This window comes from Mustelus asterias, unplaced genomic scaffold (assembly GCF_964213995.1).
Source record: "Mustelus asterias unplaced genomic scaffold, sMusAst1.hap1.1 HAP1_SCAFFOLD_315, whole genome shotgun sequence".
In the NCBI taxonomy this organism is placed as follows: Eukaryota; Metazoa; Chordata; class Chondrichthyes; order Carcharhiniformes; family Triakidae; genus Mustelus; species Mustelus asterias.
The window spans coordinates 248,900-267,595 of NW_027590278.1; the positions used below are offsets into that span (position 1 = coordinate 248,900).

General features: G+C 47.3%; 1 protein-coding gene across 1 annotated transcript in view; it reads left to right on the forward strand.

Moving 5' to 3' along the window:
• Positions 1–18,696, forward strand: part of rtkna (rhotekin a) — a 412,303-nt gene that overhangs the window by 202,994 nt on the left and 190,613 nt on the right. The window contains exons 7-8 of the mRNA XM_078204370.1: positions 4,530–4,624; positions 4,795–4,901. Coding sequence (XP_078060496.1) covers positions 4,530–4,624; positions 4,795–4,901 — 202 coding nt within the window. The remainder of the gene's footprint in view (positions 1–4,529; positions 4,625–4,794; positions 4,902–18,696) is intronic.

Consider the following 18,696-nt stretch of genomic DNA (forward strand, 5'->3'; position numbering starts at 1 on the left):
TGACAAAGCCCCAGGTCCTGATGGCATCTATCCTCGACTGCTCAGGGAGACGAGAGATGAAATTCCTGGGCCTCTGACGGAAATCTTTGTCGCTTCTTTTGACACAGGTGAGGTCCCTGAGGATTGGAGGATAGCGAATGTGGTCCCATTGTTTAAGAAGGGTAGCAGGGATAACCCGGGAAATTATAGGCCGGTGAGCTTGACGTCCGTGGTAGGGAAGTTGTTGGAGAGGATTCTTAGAGACAGGGTGTATGTGCATTTAGAACGGAACAATCTCATTAGTGACAGACAGCATGGTTTTGTGGCAGGTAGGTCGTGCCTTACTAACCTTATTGAGTTTTTTGAGAAAGTGACCAAGGAGGTGGATGGGGGCAAGGAAGTGGACGTGGTATATATGGATTTTAGTAAGGCGTTTGATAAGGTTCACCATGGTAGGCTTCTGCAGAAAATGCAGATATATGGGATTGGGGGTGATCTAGGAAATTGGATCAGGAATTGGCTAGCGGATAGGAAACAGAGGGTGGTGGTTGATAGTAAATATTCATCATGGAGTGCGGTTACAAGTGGTGTACCTCAGGGATCTGTTTTGGGGCCACTGCTGTTTGTAATATTTATTAATGATCTGGATGAGGGTATAGTTGGGTGGATTAGCAAATTTGCTGATGACACCAAAGTCGGGGGTGTGGTAGACAGTGAGGAAGGGTGTCGTAGTTTGCAGGAAGACTTAGACAGGTTGCAAAGTTGGGCCGAGAGGTGGCGGATGGAGTTTAATGCGGAGAAGTGTGAGGTAATTCACTTTGGTAGGAATAACAGATGTGTTGAGTATAGGGCTAACGGGAGGACTTTGAATAGTGTGGAGGAGCAGAGGGATCTAGGTGTATGTGTGCATAGATCCCTGAAAGTTGGGAATCAAGTAGATAAGGTTGTTAAGAAGGCATATGGTGTCTTGGCGTTTATTGGTAGGGGGATTGAATTTAGGAGTCGTAGCGTTATGTTGCAACTGTACACAACTCTGGTGCGGCCGCACTTGGAGTACTGTGTGCAGTTCTGGTCCCCACATTACAGGAAGGATGTGGAGGCTTTGGAGAGGGTGCAGAGGAGGTTTACCAGGATGTTGCCTGGTCTGGAGGGGAGATCCTATGAGGAGAGGCTGAGGGATTTGGGATTGTTTTCGCTGGAAAGGCGGCGGCTAAGAGGGGATCTTATTGAAACATATAAGATGATTAGAGGTTTAGATAGGGTGGATAGTGATAGCCTTTTTCCTCTGATGGAGAAATCCAGCACGAGGGGGCATGGCTTTAAATTGAGGGGGGGTAGTTATAGAACCGATGTCAGGGGTAGGTTCTTTACCCAGAGGGTGGTGAGGGATTGGAATGCCCTGCCAGCATCAGTAGTAAATGCGCCTAGTTTGGGGGCGTTTAAGAGATCCGTAGATAGGTTCATGGACGAAAAGAAATTGGTTTAGGTTGGAGGGTCATAGTTTTTTTTTTAACTGGTCGGTGCAACATCGTGGGCCGAAGGGCCTGTTCTGCGCTGTAATGTTCTATGTTCTATGTTCTATGTTCTAAATTTGGTGATGTTTTTTGAGGAAGTGACAAAAACGGTTGACGAAGGAAGGGCAGTGGATGTTGTCCATATGGATTTCAGTAAGGCATTTGACAAAGTCCCACATGGCAGGTTGGTTAAGAAGGCTAAGGCTCATGGGATACAAGGGGAAGTGGCTGGATGGATGGAGAACTGGCTTGGCCATAGGAGACTGAGGGTAGCGGCGAGGGGTCTTTTTCCGGCTGGAGCTCTGTGACCAGTGGTGTTCCGCAGGGCTCTGTACTGGGACCTCTGCTATTTGTGATATATATAAATGATTTGGAAGAAGGTGGAACTGGTGTTATCAGCACGTTTGCGGATGACACGAAGATGGCCGGAGTTGCGGATAGCGATGAGCATTGTCGGGCAATACAGCAGGATATAGATAGGCTGGAAAATTGGGCGGAGAGTTGGCAGTTGGAATTTAATCCAGATGAATGCGAAGTGATACATTTTGGAAGAAATAATGTAGGGGGGAGTTATACAATAAATGGCAGAGCCATCAAGAGTATAGAAACACAGAGGGACCTAGGTGTGCAAGTCCACAAATCCTTGAAGGTGGCAACACAGGTGGAGAAGGTGGTGAAGAAGGCATATGGTATGCTTGCCTTTATAGGACGGGGTATAGAGTATAAAAGCTGGAGTCTGATGATGCAGCTGTATAGAACGCTGGTTAGGCCACATTTGGAGTACTGCGTCCAGTGCTGGTCGCCGCACTGCCAGAAGGACGTGGAGGCATTGGAGAGAGTGCAGAGAAGGCTTATCAGGTTGTTGCCTGGTATGAAGGGTCTTAGCTATGAGGAGAGATTGGGTAAACTGGGGTTGTTCTCCCTGGAAAGACGGAGAATAAGGGGAGACCTAATAGAGGTGTACAAGATTATGAAGGGGATAGATAGGGTGAACGGTGGGAAGCTTTTTCCCAGATCAGAAGTGACGATCACGAGGGGTCACGGGCTCAAGGTGAGAGGGGCGAAGTATAACTCAGATATTAGAGGGATGTTGTTTACACAGAGGGTGGTGGGGGCCTGGAATGCGCTGCCAAGTAGGGTGGTGGAGGCAGACACGCTGACATCGTTTAAGACTTACCTGGATAGTCACATGAGCAGCCTGGGAATGGAGGGATACAAACAATTGGTCTAGTTGGACCAAGGAGCGACATAGGCTTGGAGGGCCGAAGGGCCTGTTTCCTGTGCTGTACTGTTCTTTGTTCTTTTTTCTTTGTTCCCCTCTCCCCTTAAACCTGTGCCCTCTAGTTTCAGACTGGCCTGGATTTTTGAGGAAGAGAATGTGTTACAGGCTAATAGGCTGGAGGAAATAGATGTTCGGAGGGAGGATGTCCTGGCAGTTATGAATAAACTGAAGGTCGATAAGTCCCCTGGGCCTGATGAAATGTATCCTAGGATTCTTTGGGAGGCAAGGGATGAGGTTGCAGAGCCTTTGGCTTTGATCTTTGGGTCCTAGCTGTCCACGGGGATGGTGCCAGAGGAATGGAGAATGGCGAATGTTGTTCCTCTGTTTAAGAAAGGGAATAGAAATGACCCTGATAATTATAGACCGGTTAGTCTTACTTCGGTGGTTGGTAAATTGATGGAAAAGGTCCTTCGGGATGGGATTTATGACCATTTAGAAAGATGCGGATTAATCCGGGATAGTCAGCACGGATTCGTGAAGGGCAAGTCGTGCCTCACAAATTTGATAGAATTTTTTGAGGAGGTAACTAAGTGTGTTGATGAAGGTAGGGCAGTTGATGTCATGTACATGGATTTTAGTAAGGCGTTTGATAAGGTCCCCCATGGTCGGCTTATGATGAAAGTAAGGGAGGTGTGGGATAGAGGGAAAGTTGGCCGATTGGATAGGTAACTGGCTATCTGATCGAAGACAGAGGGTGGTGGTAGATGGAAAATTTTCGGACTGGAGGCAGGTTGCTAGCGGAGTGCCACAGGGATCAGTGCTTGGTCCTCTGCTCTTTGTGATTTTTAGTAATGACTTAGAGGAGGGGGCTGAAGGGTGGATCAGTAAATTTGCTGATGACACCAAGATTGGTGGAGTAGTGGATGAGGTGGAGGGCTGTTGTAGGCTGCAAAGAGACAGAGATAGGATGCAAAGCTGGGCTGAAAAATGGCAAATGGAGTTTAACCCTGATAAATGTGAGGTGATTCATTTTGGTAGGACAAATTTAAATGTGGATTACAGGGTCAAAGGTAGGGTTCTGAAGACTGTGGAGGAACTGAGAGATCTTGGAGTCCATATCCACGGATCTCGAAAGGTTGCCACTCAAGTGGATGGAGCTGTGAAGAAGGCCTATAGTGTGTTAGCTTTTATTAACAGGGAGTTGGAGTTTAAGAGCCGTGGGGTTATGCTGCAACTGTACAGGACCTTGGTGAGACCACATTTGGAATATTGTGTGCAGTTCTGGTCACCTCACTATAAGAAGGATGTGGAAGCGCTGGAAAGAGTGCAGAGGAGATTTACCAGGATGCTGCCTGGTTTGGTGGGTAGGTCTTATGAGGAAAGGTTGAGGGAGCTAGGGCTGTTCTCTCTGGAGCGGAGGAGGCTGAGGGGAGACTTAATAGAGGTTTATAAAATGATGAAGGGGATAGATAGAGTGAACGTTCAAAGACTATTTCCTCGGGTGGATGGAGCTATTGCAAGGGGGCATAACTATAGTGTTCATGGTGGGAGATATAGGAAGGATATCAGAGGTAGGTTCTTTACGCAGAGAGTGGTTGGGGTGTGGAATGGACTGCCTGCAGTGATAGTGGAGTCAGACACTTTAGGAACATTTAAGCGGTTATTGGATAGGCACATGGAGCACATCAGGATGATAGGGAGTGGGATAGCTTGATCTTGGTTTCAGATAAAGCTCGGCACAACATTGTGGGCCGAAGGGCCTGTTCTGTGCTGTACTGTTCTATGTTCTATGATTTGTTTCTGTTCAATTACAGAGGTCCAAAATATCATCTCTTGGCTCAGACAAGCCTCTCTCTCTCAGCCATCCACAGTAGTTCCTGGACACAGAGTCTCACTACTATTGGTAATGGTATGTATTCTCCTTGCTCTCTCCTCGTTGTCCATCTCCACCTTACCATTCCCCTGTCTCTGGCTGTGTCTCCCTCTGTGTTCTTGCTCTCACCATTTTTCTCTCTCTCGCTGCCTCATTCTCCTACATCCCCATATTCCTGTCATTGATTTTCTCTCTATCCTTTGTAGACAGTTGTTCTTTTTGGATACCTCTCTATGGGAGTCTGTGTTGCCAGCTCGCTGCCCAGCCTCACTGTATGACTCAACATATGATTTCCAGCTTTTTGAACCTACAGGTGAGTGGACCTTTGACACAAAAAGGCCCTGACATTGCAGTGTTGTTACTCAGAACTACTCCACACTTTACCCAACAACACTTCATATTGAATTCTGTTATTTATATTTGTAATGTTAAATTTACAAGGTGGAGGATTACACAATTAATGGACGTTTACTGAGAGGTGCAGAGACCTTGGAGAGAATGCACACAGATCATTGCAGATAATGCGCAGTGAGATGGGAGAATCGTGGCCCTTAACGGCAATCCCAGTATCTGATAGTCTGTTATGAAACCTTGTCGAAAATCTTCTGAAAACACAAATAGACCACAGCCACTGGCTCTCCTCGGTCAACTTTACTCGTTACATCCTCAAAAAATTCCAATAGATTCATCAAGCATGATTTCCCTTTTGTAAATCCATGCTGACTTTGTCTGATTATAACACTGCCTTCCTAATGTCGAGTTATAAAATCCTTGATAATGGAATCGAGCAACTTCCCCAGTCCCGACGTTAGACTCACTGGTCTACAGTTCCCTGTTTTCTCTCTACTTCCCTTTTTGAATAGCGGGCTTACATTAGCTACCCTCCAATCTGTAGGAACTATTCCAGAGTTCAAAGAATTTTGGAAAATGACGATCTCCAATACCTTCCCTATGTCACTTTCCTCAAGAACCTCAAAGTCTCTCTCCCTGAATTCCATATCTTCAAGCTCATTATCCTGGGTATTTAGGAATTTGGCAGGGAGGTTGAAGGCTAGACTGAACACAAAGAAAAAGCATCAACAAAAACAGAGAGGACATAGAACCATAGAAAATTACAGCTCAGAAACAGGCCTTTTGGCCCTTCTTGCCTGTGCCAAACCATTTTTGTGCCTCGTCCCACTAACCTGCACCTGGACCATATTCCTCCACGCCCCTCTCATCCATGAACCCGTCCAAGTTTTTCTTAAATGTTAAAAGTGAGCCCGCATTTACCACCTCATCTGGCAGCTCATTCCAAACTCCCACCACTCTCTGTGTGAAGAAGCCCCCCCTAATATTCCCTTTAAACTTTTCCCCCCTCACCCTTAACCCATGTCCTCTGGTTTTTTTCTCCCCTAGCCTCAGTGGAAAAAGCCTGCTTGCATTCGCTCTATCTATACCCATCAAAATCTTATACACCTCTATCAAATCTCCCCTCATTCTTCTACGCTCCAAGGTATAAAGTCCCAACCTATTCAACCTTTCTCTGTAACTCAGTTTCTCAAGTCCCAGCAACATCCTTGTGAACCTTCTCTGCACTCTTTCAATCTTATTAATATCCTTCCTGTAATTAGGTGACCAAAACTGCACACAATACTCTAAATTCGGCCTCACCAATGCCTTGTACAACCTCACCATAACATTCCAACTCCTATACTCAATACTTTGGTTTATAAAGGCCAATGTACCAAAAGCACTCTTTACAACCCTATCCACCTGTGACGCCACTTTTATCATTGAAAATCATAGAAAATCATAGGAACCCTACAGTGCAGGAAGAGGCCATTCGGCCCATCGAGTCTGCACCGACTACAATCCCACCCAGGCCCTCCCCCCATATTCCCTTTTAGGGAATTATGTATCTGTATTCCCAGATCCCTCTGTTCTACTGCACTTGGGTAGACTGGGGTTGTTCTCCTTGGGAAGACGGAGAATGAGGGGAGATCTAATAGAGGTGTACAAGATTATGAAGGGTATAGATAGGGTGAACAGTGGGAAGCTTTTTCCCAGGTCGGAGGTGACGATCACGAGAGGTCACGGGCTCAAGGTGAGAGGGGCGAAGTATAACTCAGATATCAGAGGGACGTTTTTTACACAGAGGGTGGTGGGGGCCTGGAATGCGCTGCCAAGTAGGGTGGTGGAGGCAGACACGCTGACATCGTTTAAGACTTACCTGGATAGTCACATGGGCAGCCTGGGAATGGAGGGATACAAACATAGAACATAGAACATAGAACATTACAGCGCAGAACAGGCCCTTCGGCCCACGATGTTGCACCGACCAGTTAAAAAAAAAACTGTGACCCTCCAACCTAAACCAATTTCTTTTCGTCCATGAACCTATCTACGGATCTCTTAAACGCCCCCAAACTAGGCGCATTTACTACTGATGCTGGCAGGGCATTCCAATCCCTCACCACCCTCTGGGTAAAGAACCTACCCCTGACATCGGTTCTATAACTACCCCCCCTCAATTTAAAGCCATGCCCCCTCGTGCTGGATTTCTCCATCAGAGGAAAAAGGCTATCACTATCCACCCTATCTAAACCTCTAATCATCTTATATGTTTCAATAAGATCCCCTCTTAGCCGCCGCCTTTCCAGCGAAAACAATCCCAAATCCCTCAGCCTCTCCTCATAGGATCTCCCCTCCATACCAGGCAACATCCTGGTAAACCTCCTCTGCACCCTCTCCAAAGCCTCCACATCCTTCCTGTAATGTGGGGACCAACGATTGGTCTAGTTGGACCAAGGAGCGGCACAGGCTTGGAGGGCCGAAGGGCCTGTTTCCTGTGCTGTACTGTTCTTTGTTCTTTGTTCTTTGTTCACTCTTCAGTGTCCTACCATTTACCTTGTATGTTCTACCTTGATTTGTCCTTCCAAAGTGCAATACCTCACACTTGTCTGCATTAAATTCCATCTGCCATTTTTCAGCCCATTTTTCTAGCTGGTCCAAATCATAAGAACATAAGAACATAAGAAGTAGGAGCAGGAGTAGGCCATCTAGCCCCTCGAGCCTGCCCCGCCATTCAATAAGATCATGGCTGATCTGAAGTGGATCAGTTCCACTTACCTGCCTGATCCCCATAACCCCTAATCCCCTTACCAATCAGGAATTCATCTATCCGTGATTTAAACATATTTAAACACGAGGTAACCTCCACCACTTCAGTGGGCAGAGAATTCCAGAGATTCACCACCCTCTGAGAGAAGAAGTTCCTCCTCAACTCTGTCCTAAACTGACCCCCCTTTATTTTGAGGCTGTGCCCTCTAGTTCTAGTTTCCTTTCTAAGTGGAAAGAATCTCTCCACCTCTCCCCTATCCAGCCCCTTCATTATCTTATAGGTCTCTATTAGATCCCCCCTCAGCCTTCTAAATTCCAACGAGTACAAACCCAATCTGCTCAGTCTCTCCTCATAATCAACACCCCTCATCTCTGGTATCAACCTGGTGAACCTTCTCTGCACTCCCTCCAAGGCCAATATATCCTTCCGCAAATAAGGGGACCAATACTGCACACAGTATTCCAGCTGCGGCCTCACCAATGCCCTGTACAGATGCAGCAAGACATCTCTGCTTTTATATTCTATCCCCCTTGCGATATAGGCCAACATCCCATTTGCCTTCTTGATCACCTGTTGCACCTGCAGACTGGGTTTTTGCATCTCATGCACAATCCCTCTGCAAGCTTTGAAAACCTTCCTCACTGTCCACTACACCTCTAATCTTTGTATCATCAGCAAACTTGCTGATCCAATTTACCACATTATCATCCGGATCATTGATATAGATGACAAACAACAATGGACCCAACACCGATCCCTGCGGCACACCACGAGTCACAGGCCTCCACTCAGAGAAGCAATCCTCCACAACCACTCTCTGGCTTCTTCCATTGAGCCAGTGTCTAATCCAATTTACTACCTCTCCATGTATACCTCGCGACTGAACCTTCCTGACTAACCTGCCGTGCGGGACCTTGTCAAAGGCCTTACTGAAGTCCATGTAGACAACATCCACTGCCTTCCCTTCATCCACTTTCCTGGTAACCTCCTCGAAAAACTCTAATAGATTGGTTAAACATTTGAGGGGATGATTTGGAATACATGAAGTGTTTTGGTGTTGGTCTGAATTGGATCCCTGGCTGTGGCCAGAACAGGCCCAGCTTCATATGGAACAGTGGCCCAAGGAAAGAGGGTAAAGGAAAACTGAACTATTTGAGAAGGAGAGAATGGCAGACCGGTCCAGTGGGACAGTCTGCCCCTAATATGCCTGTCAGTGATATTGCTCCAGATAAAAGAAATGTAGCAGCAAACTATCCGAGGAAGAGTCAAGTGTGATTCCAATGGGAACTGGAGACGTTTCTGCACTGACGCACCTTCACAAGTGGAGAGTTCATCCATTGAGATTCAAACCAGTTATCACTACTGCCAGAGCTGGTGGGCGGCACGGTAGCACAGTGGTTAGCACTGCTGCTTCACAGCTCCAGGGTCCCAGGTTCGATTTCCGGCTCGGGTCACTGTCTGTGTGGAGTTTGCACATTCTCCTCGTGTCTGCGTGGGTTTCCTCAGGGTGCTCCAGTTTCCTCCCACAGTCCAAAGATAGAACATAGAACATAGAACATAGAAAGCCACAGCACAAACAGGCCCTTCGGCCCACAAGTTGCGCCGATCACATCCCCACCTCTAGGCCTATCTATAGCCCTCAATCCCATTAAATCCCATGTACTCATCCAGAAGTCTCTTAAAAGACCCCAACGAGTTTGCCTCCACCACCACCGACGTCAGCCGATTCCACTCACCCACCACCCTCTGAGTGAAAAACTTACCCCTGACATCTCCTCTGTACCTACCCCCCAGCACCTTAAACCTGTGTCCTCTCGTAGCAACCATTTCAGCCCTTGGAAATAGCCTCTGAGAGTCTACCCTATCCAGACCTCTCAACATCTTGTAAACCTCTATCAGGTCACCTCTCATCCTTCGTCTCTCCAGGGAGAAGAGACCAAGCTCCCTCAACCTATCCTCATAAGGCATGCCCCCCAATCCAGGCAACATCCTTGTAAATCTCCTCTGCACCCTTTCAATGGCTTCAACATCTTTCCTGTAATGAGGTGACCAGAACTGCGCGCAGTACTCCAAGTGGGGTCTAACCAGGGTCCTATAAAGCTGCAGCATTATCTCCCGACTCCTAAACTCAATCCCTCGATTAATGAAGGCCAGTACGCCGTACGCCTTCTTGACCGCATCCTCCACCTGCGAGGCCGATTTAAGAGTCCTATGGACCCGGACCCCAAGGTCCTTCTGATCCTCTACACTGCTAAGAATGGTACCCTTCATATTATACTGCTGCTTCATCCCATTGGATCTGCCAAAATGGATCACTACACACTTATCCGGGTTGAAGTCCATCTGCCACTTCTCCGCCCAGTCTTGCATTCTATCTATGTCTCGCTGCAACTTCTGACATCCCTCCAAACTATCCACAACACCACCTACCTTGGTGTCGTCAGCAAACTTACCAACCCATCCCTCCACTTCCTCATCCAGGTCATTTATGAAAATGACAAACAGCAAGGGTCCCAGAACAGATCCCTGGGGCACTCCACTGGTCACTGACCTCCATGCAGAGAAAGACCCCTCCACAGCCACTCTCTGCCTTCTGCAGGCAAGCCAGTTCTGGATCCACAAGGCAACAGCCCCTTGGATCCCATGCCCTCTCACTTTCTCAAGAAGTCTTGCATGGGGGACCTTATCGAACGCCTTGCTGAAGTCCATATAGACCACATCCACCGCTCTTCCTTCGTCAATGTGTTTGGTCACATTTTCAAAGAACTCAACCAGGCTCGTAAGGCACGACCTGCCCTTGACAAAGCCGTGCTGACTACTTTTGATCATACTAAACTTCTCTAGATGATCATAAATCCTGTCTCTCAGGATCCTCTCCATCAACTTACCAACCACTGAGGTTAGACTCACCGGTCGGTAATTTCCCGGGCTGTCCCTGTTCCCTTTCTTGAATATAGGGACCACATCTGCAATCCTCCAATCCTCCGGAACCTCTCCCGTCTCCATCGACGATGCAAAGATCATCGCCAAAGGCTCCGCAATCTCCTCCCTCGCCTCCCACAGTAACCTGGGGTACATCCCATCCGGTCCCGGCGACTTACCAACCTTGATGCCATTCAATAGTTCCAACACATCCTCTTTCTTTATGTCCACATGCTCGATCCTTTCTGTCCACCGCAAACCAGCAGTACAACCACCCAGATCCCTTTCCACCGTGAATACCGAGGTAAAGTATTCATTAAGCACCTCCGCCATTTCTAACGGTTCCGCACAAACTTTTCCCCCTTCACCTTTTAAGGGTCCTATGCCTTCACATCTCATCCTTTTACTCTTGACATATTTGTAGAAAGCCTTGGGATTCTCCTTAATCTTACCCGCCAAGGCCTTCTCATGTGCGAGTTAGGTTGATTGGCCAGGTTAAAAATTGCCCCTTAGAGTCCTGAGATGCGTAGGTTAGAGGGATTAACGGGTAAAAGATGTGGGGGTAGGGCCTGGGTGGGATTGTGGTCGGTGCAGACTCGATGGGCCGAATGGCCTCCTTCTGCACTGTTGGGATTCTATGATTCGATGAAAAATTCATTCACAGGATGTGGATATTGCTGGCTTTTTTCCAGCATTTATTGCCAATCCCTCGTTTCCCTTGAGAAACATAGAAACTAGAAGCATGAGGAGGCCATTCGGCCCTTCGAGCCTGCTCCGCCATTCATTTTGATCATCAAATTCAATATCCTGATCTCCCCTTTCCCCCCACATCCCTTGATCCCTTTAGCCCCAAGAGCTATATTGAATTTCTTCTTGAAATCAGACAACGTTTTGGCTTCAACTACTTTCTGTGGGAGTGAATTCCACACATTCACCACCCTCTGGGTGAAGAAATTTCTCCTCTCCTCAGTTCTAAAAGATCAAACTATGACCTTTAGTTCTGGACTCCCCCACCATTGGGAACATTCTTTCTGAATCTACCCTGTCTAACCCTGTTAGAATTTTATAAGTTTCTATGAGATCCGCTCTCACTCTTCTGAACTCCAGCGAATATAATTCTAACTGACTCACCTCACATGACAGACCTGCCACCCCAGGAATCAGCCTGGTAAACCTTCGCTGCACTCCCTCTATAGCAAGGACATCCTTCCTCAGATAAGGACACCAAAACTGTACACAATACTCCAGATGTGGCCTCACCAACGCCCTATACAATTGCAGCAAAACATCCCTATCCCTGTACTCAAATCCTCTCTTTGCCTTCTTTGCTGCCTGCTGTACCTGCGCGCTTACTTTCAGCGACTGATGCATGAGGACTCCAAGGTCTCGCTGAGTATCCACCTCTCTCAATTTACACCCATTCAAGTAATAATCTGTCTTCCTATTATTGCTACCAAAGTGGATAACCTCACATTTATCCACATTATACTGCATCTGCCATGCAGATACCCACACACTCAGCCTGTCCTAATCATGCTGAAGCATCTCTGCATCCTCCTCACAGCTCACCCTCCCACCCAACTTTGTATCATCTGCAAATTTGGAGATAATACATTCAGTTCCCTCTTCCAAATCATGAAGAACAAAGAACAAAGAACAATACAGCACAACAATAAGAACAATACAATACAGGAACAGGCCCTTTGGCCCTCCAAGCCCGCGCCGCTCCCTGGTCCAAACTAGACCATTCTTTTGTATCCCTCCATTCCCACTCTGTTCATGTGGCTATCCAGATAAGTCTTAAATGTTCCCAGTGTGTCCGCCTCCACCACCTTGCCTGGCAGCGCATTCCAGGCCCCCACCACCCTCTGTGTAAAATATGTCCTTCTGATATCTGTGTTAAACCTCCCCCCCTTCACCTTGAACCTATGACCTCTCGTGAACGTCACCACCGACCTGGGAAAAAGCTTCCCATCGTTCACCCTATCTATGCCTTTCATAATTTTATACACCTCTATTAGGTCTCCCCTCATCCTCCGTCTTTCCAGTGAGAACAACCCCAGTTTCCCCAATCTCTCCTCATAACTAAGCCCCTCCATACCAGGCAACATCCTGGTAAACCTCCTCTGCACTCGCTAAAGCCTCCATGTCCTTCTGGTAGTGTGGCGACCAGAACTGGACGCAGTATTCCAAATGCGGCCGAACCAATGTTCTATACATCTGCAACATCAGACCCCAACTTTTATACTCTATGCCCCGTCCTATAAAGGCAAGCATGCCATATGCCTTCTTCACCACCTTCTCCACCTGTGACGTCACTTTCAAGGATCTGTGGACTTGCACACCCAGGTCCCTCTGCGGATCTACACCCTTTATGGTTCTGCCATTTATCGTATAGCTCCCCACTACATTAACTCTACCAAAATGCATCACTTCGCATTTATCTGGATTGAACTCCATCTGCCATTTCTTTGCCCAAATTTCCAGCCTATCTATATCCATCTGTAGCCTCTGACAATGTTCCTCACTATCTGCAAGTCCAGCCAATTTCGTGTTGTCTGCAAACTTACTGATCACCCCAGTTACACCTTCCAGATCGTTTATATAAATCACAAACAGCAGAGGTCCCAATACAGAGCCCTGCGGAACACCACTAGTCACAGGCATCCAGCCGGAAAAAGACCCTTCCATTACCACCCTCTGTCTTCTGTGACCAAGCCAGTTCTCCACCCATCTAGCCACCTCCCCCTTTATCCCATGAGATCCAACCTCTTACACCAACTTACCATGAGGGACTTTGTCAAATGCTTTACTAAAGTCCATATCGACGACATCCACGGCCCTTCCCTCGTCAACCATTCCAGTCACTTCTTCAAAAAAACTCCGCCAGGTTAGTGAGGCATGACCTCCCTCTCACAAAACCATGCTGACTATCGTTAATGAGTTTATTCCTTTCTAAATGCGCATACATCCTATCTCTAAGAATCCTCTCCAACAACTTCCCTGCCACGGACGTCAAGCTCACCGACCTATAATTTCCCGGGTTATCCTTCCTACCCTTCTTAAATAACGGGACCACATTAGCTATCCTCCAATCCTCTGGGACCTCACCTGTGTCCAGTGACGAGACAAAGATTTGTGTCAGAGGCCCAGCGATTGCATCTCTCGTCTCCCTGAGCAGCCTTGGATAGATTCCATCAGGCCCTGGGGATTTGTCAGTCTTTATATTCCCTAAAAAACCTAACACTTCCTCCCTTGTAATGGAGATTTTCTCTAACGGTTCAACACTCCCCTCTGAGATACTCACAGTCAACACATCCTTCACCTTTGTGAATACCGACGCAAAGTATTCATTCATATATAATGTGAACAGTTAGGGTCTGAGCAAAGATCCCTGTGGAACCCCACTAGTCACTGACTGCCAATCAGAAAAAGACCCATTTATGCCAACACTTTGCTTCCCATCTGCTAACCAGCTTTCTATCCATCTCAAGACATTACCTGCATTCCCATGTGTTTTAACTTTACATAGTAGTCTCTTATGGAACATAGAAAAGCTACAGCACAAACAGGCCCTTCGGCCCACAAGTTGTGCCGAACATGTCCCTACCTACTAGGCTTACCTATAACCCTCTATCTTACTAACTTCCATGAATTATCCAAAAGTCTCTTAAAAGACCCTATCGAATCCGCCTCCACCACCACTACCGGCAGCCGATTCCACGCACCCACCACCCTCTGAGTGAAAAACTTGCCCCGAACATCTCCTCTATACCTGCTCCCCAGCACCCTAAACCTGTGACCTCTTGTGGCAACCATTTCAGCCCTGGGTAAAAGCCTCTGAAAATCCACTCTATCAATACTCCTCAACATCTTATACACCTCTATCAGGTCACCTCTCATCCTTCGCCTCTCCAAGGAGAAAAGACCTAGCTCTCTCAACCTATCCTCATAAGGCATGCCACCTAATCCAGGCAACATCCTTGTAAATTTCCTCTGCACCCTTTCTATGGCTTCCACATCCTTTCTGTAATGAGGCGACCAGAACTGGGCACAGTACTCCAGGTGGGGTCTGACCAGGGTCCTATACAGCTGCAGCATAATCTCCCGATTTCTAAACTCAATTCCTCTATTGATGAAGGCCAGTATTCCATACGCCTTCTTAACCACAGCCTTCACCTGCGACGCTGCTTTGAGCGTCCGATGAACCGACCCCAAGCTCCTTCTGATCTTCCACACTGCCAAGCGTCTTACCCTTAATATTATATTCTTTCATCCTATTCGACCTGCCAAAATGAACCACCACACACTTATCTGGGTTGAAATCCATCTGCCACTTCTCCGCCCAGTCTTGGATCTTATCTATGTCTCGTTGGAACTGCTGACACCGCTCTACACTATCCACAACCCCACCAACCTTTGTGTCATCAGCAAACTTGCCAACCCATCCTTCCACTTCCTCATCCAGGTCATTTATAAAAATCACAAAGAGCAAGGGTCCCAGAACAGATCCCTGGGCACTCCACTGGTGACCGACCTCCATGCTGAAAAAGACCCATCTACAACCACTCTTTGCTTTCTGTGGGCAAGATGTGGAGATGCCGGCGTTGGACTGGGGTAAACACAGTAAGAAGTTTAACAACACCAGGTTAAAGTCCAACAGGTTTATTTGGTAGCAAAAGCCACACAAGCTTTCGGAGCTCTAAGCCCCTTCTTCAGGTGAGTGGGAATTCCCACTCACCTGAAGAAGGGGCTTGCAGCTCCGAAAGCTTGTGTGGCTTTTGCTACCAAATAAACCTGTTGGACTTTAACCTGGTGTTGTTATTCTGTGGGCAAGCCAGTTCTGAATCCACAAGGCAATGTCCCCGTGTATCCCATGCCCCTTCACTTTCTCAATGAGCCTTGCATGGGGCACCTTGCATGGCGCAGGCTTGGAGGGCCGAAGGGCTTGTTCCTGTGCTGTATTGTTCTTTGTTCTTTGATCTTGTTCTTATCAAAGGCCTTGCAGAAATCCATATAAACTACATCTACCGCTCTTCCCTCGTCTATGTGCCTAGTTACATCTTCAAAACATTCAATTAGGCTCGTAAGGCATGATCTGCCTTGGACAAAGCCGTGCAGGCTATTTCTGATGATACTATCAGGGAGGTGTTGGTAGGTTAAAGGAACCGTGGTGCACGAAAGCTGTGCGGGACCTAGTCGAGAAGAAAAGGAAAGCGTACAAAAGGTTCAGAGAGCTTGGTGAAGATAGGGATCTAGAAGAGTATACGGCTTGTAGGAAGGGACTAAAGAAGGAAATTAGGAGAGCCAGAAGGGGTCACGAGAAGGCCTTGGCACGTAGGATCAAGGAGAACCCTAAGGCGTTCTATAAATATGTGAAAAGTAAAAGGATGAGAAGTGAAGGAATAGGGCCTATAAAAGGTGAAGGCGGGAAAGTCTGTACGGAACCAGTAGAAATGGCAGAGGTGCTTAATGAGTATTTTGCCTCGGTTTTCACAGAGGAGAAGGACCTGGGTGGATGTACTGCGGGCTTGTGGTGGACTGAAAAGATTGAGTATGTGGAATTTAACAAAGAGGTTGTGCTGGAATCTTTGAATGGCATCAAGATAGATAAGTCGCCGGGTCCGGATGGGATGTACCCCAGGTTACTGTGGGAGGCGAGGGAAGAGATTGCAGAACCTCTGGCAATGATCTTTGCGTCGTTGATGGAGACGGGAGAGGTGCCGGAGGATTGGAGGATTGCGGATGTGGTTCCTATTTTCAAGAAGGGAATAGGAATAGCCCAGGTAATTACCGACCGGTGAGTCTAACCTCAGTGGTTGGTAAGCTGATGGAGAAAGTCCTGAGGGGAAGGATTTATGGGCATTTAGAGAGGTTTAGTATGCTCAAGAATACTCAGCACGGCTTTGTCAAAGGTAGATCGTGCCTTACAAGCCTGGTGGAGTTCTTCGAAAATGTGACTAAACACATTGACGAAGGGAAAGCGGTAGATGTGGTTTATATGGATTTTAGCAAGGCGTTCGATAAGGTCCCCCATGCAAGGCTTCGAGAAAAAGTGAGAGGGCATGGGATCCAAGGGGCTGCTGCCTTGTGGATCCTGAACTGGCTTGCCCAAAGGAGGCAGAGAGTGGGTATCGATGGTTCTTTTTCTAAATGTAGGTCGGGGTCACCAGTGGTGTGCCCCAGGGATCTGTTCTGGGACCCTTGCTGTTTGTCATTTTCATAAATGATCTGGATGAGGAAGTGGAGGGATGGGTTATACATAGAACATAGAACAGTACAGCACAGAACATGCCCTTCGGCCCACGATGTTGTGCCGAGCTTTGTCTGAAACCCAGATCAAGCTATTTCCTCCCTATCATCCCGACGTACTCCATGTGCCTGTCTAATAGCTTCTTAAATGTTCCTAAAGTTTCTGCCTCCACTATCACTGCAGGCAGTCCATTCCACACCCCAACCACTCTCTGAGTAAAAAACCTACCTCGGACATCCTTCCTATATCTCCCACCATGAACCATATAGTTATGCCCCCTAGTTACCGCTCCCTTCACCCGAGGAAATAGTCTTTGAACGTTCACTCTATCTATCCCCCTCATCATCTTATAAACCTCTATCAAGTCTCCTCTCAATCTCCTCCGCTCCAGAGAGAACAGCCCCAGCTCCCTCAACCTTTCCTCATAAAACCTACCCTCCAAACCAGGCAGCATCCTGGTAAATCGCTTTGCACTCTTTCCAGCGCTTCCACATCCTTCTTATAGTGAGGTGACCAGAACTGCACACAATATTCCAAATGTGGTCTCACCAAGGTCCTGTACAGTTGCAGCATAACCCCACGGCTCTTAAATTCAAACCCCCTGTTAATGAACGCCAACACACTATAGGCCTTCTTCACGGCTCTATCCACTTGAGTGGCAACCTTCAGAGATCTATGGATATGAACCCCAAGATCTCTCTGTTCCTCCACATTCTTCAGAACCCGACCTTTGACCCTGTAATCCACATTTAAATTTGTCCTACCAAAATGAATCACCTCACATTTGTCAGGGTTAAACTCCATTTGCCATTTTTCAGCCCAGCTCTGCATCCTATCTGTATCTCTTTGCAGCCTACAACAGCCCTCCACCTCATCCACTACTCCACCAATCTTGGTGTCATCAGCAAATTTACTGATCCACCCTTCAGCCCCCTCCTCCAAGTCATTTATAAAAATTACAAAGAGCAGAGGACCAAGCACTGATCCCTGTGGCACTCTGCTGGTAACCGGTTTCCAGTCCGAAAATTTTCCATCCACCACCACCCTCTGTCTTCTGTTAGATAGCCAGTTACCTATCCAATCAGCCAAACTTCCCTCTATCCCACACATCCTTTCTTTCTTCATAAGCCGACCGTGGGGGACTTTATCAAATGCCTTACTAAAATCCATGTATATGACATCAACTGCACTACCTTCATCTACACACTTAGTTACCTCCTCAAAAAATTCCATCAAATTTGTGAGGCAAGACTTGCCCTTCACAAATCCGTGCTGACTAACCCGGATTAAGCTGCATCTGTCTAAATGGTCGTAAATCCTATCCCTAAGGACCTTTTCCATCAACTTACCGACCACCGAAGTAAGACTAACCGGCCTATAATTACCAGGGTCATTTCTGTTCCCTTTCTTAAACAGAGGAACCACATTCGCCATTCTCCAGTCCTCTGGCACCACCACCGTAGACAGTGAGGACGCAAAGATCAATGCCAAAGGCTCTGCTATCTCATCCCTTGCCTCCCAAAGAATCCTAGGATATATTTCATTAGGCCCAGGGGACTTATCAACTTTCAGTTTATTCAAAATTGCGAGTGCATCTTCCCTCCGAACATCTATTTCCTCCAGCCTATCAGCCTGTGACACCATCTCTTCCTCAAAAACATGGCCCCTCTCCTTGGTGAACACCGAAGAAAAGTATTCATTCATCACCTCTCCTATCTCTTCTGACTCCATGCACAAATTCCCACTGCCGTCCTTGACCGGCCCCAGCCTCACCCTGGTCATTCTTTTATTCCTCACATAAGAGTAAAAAGCCTTGGGGTTTTCCTTGAT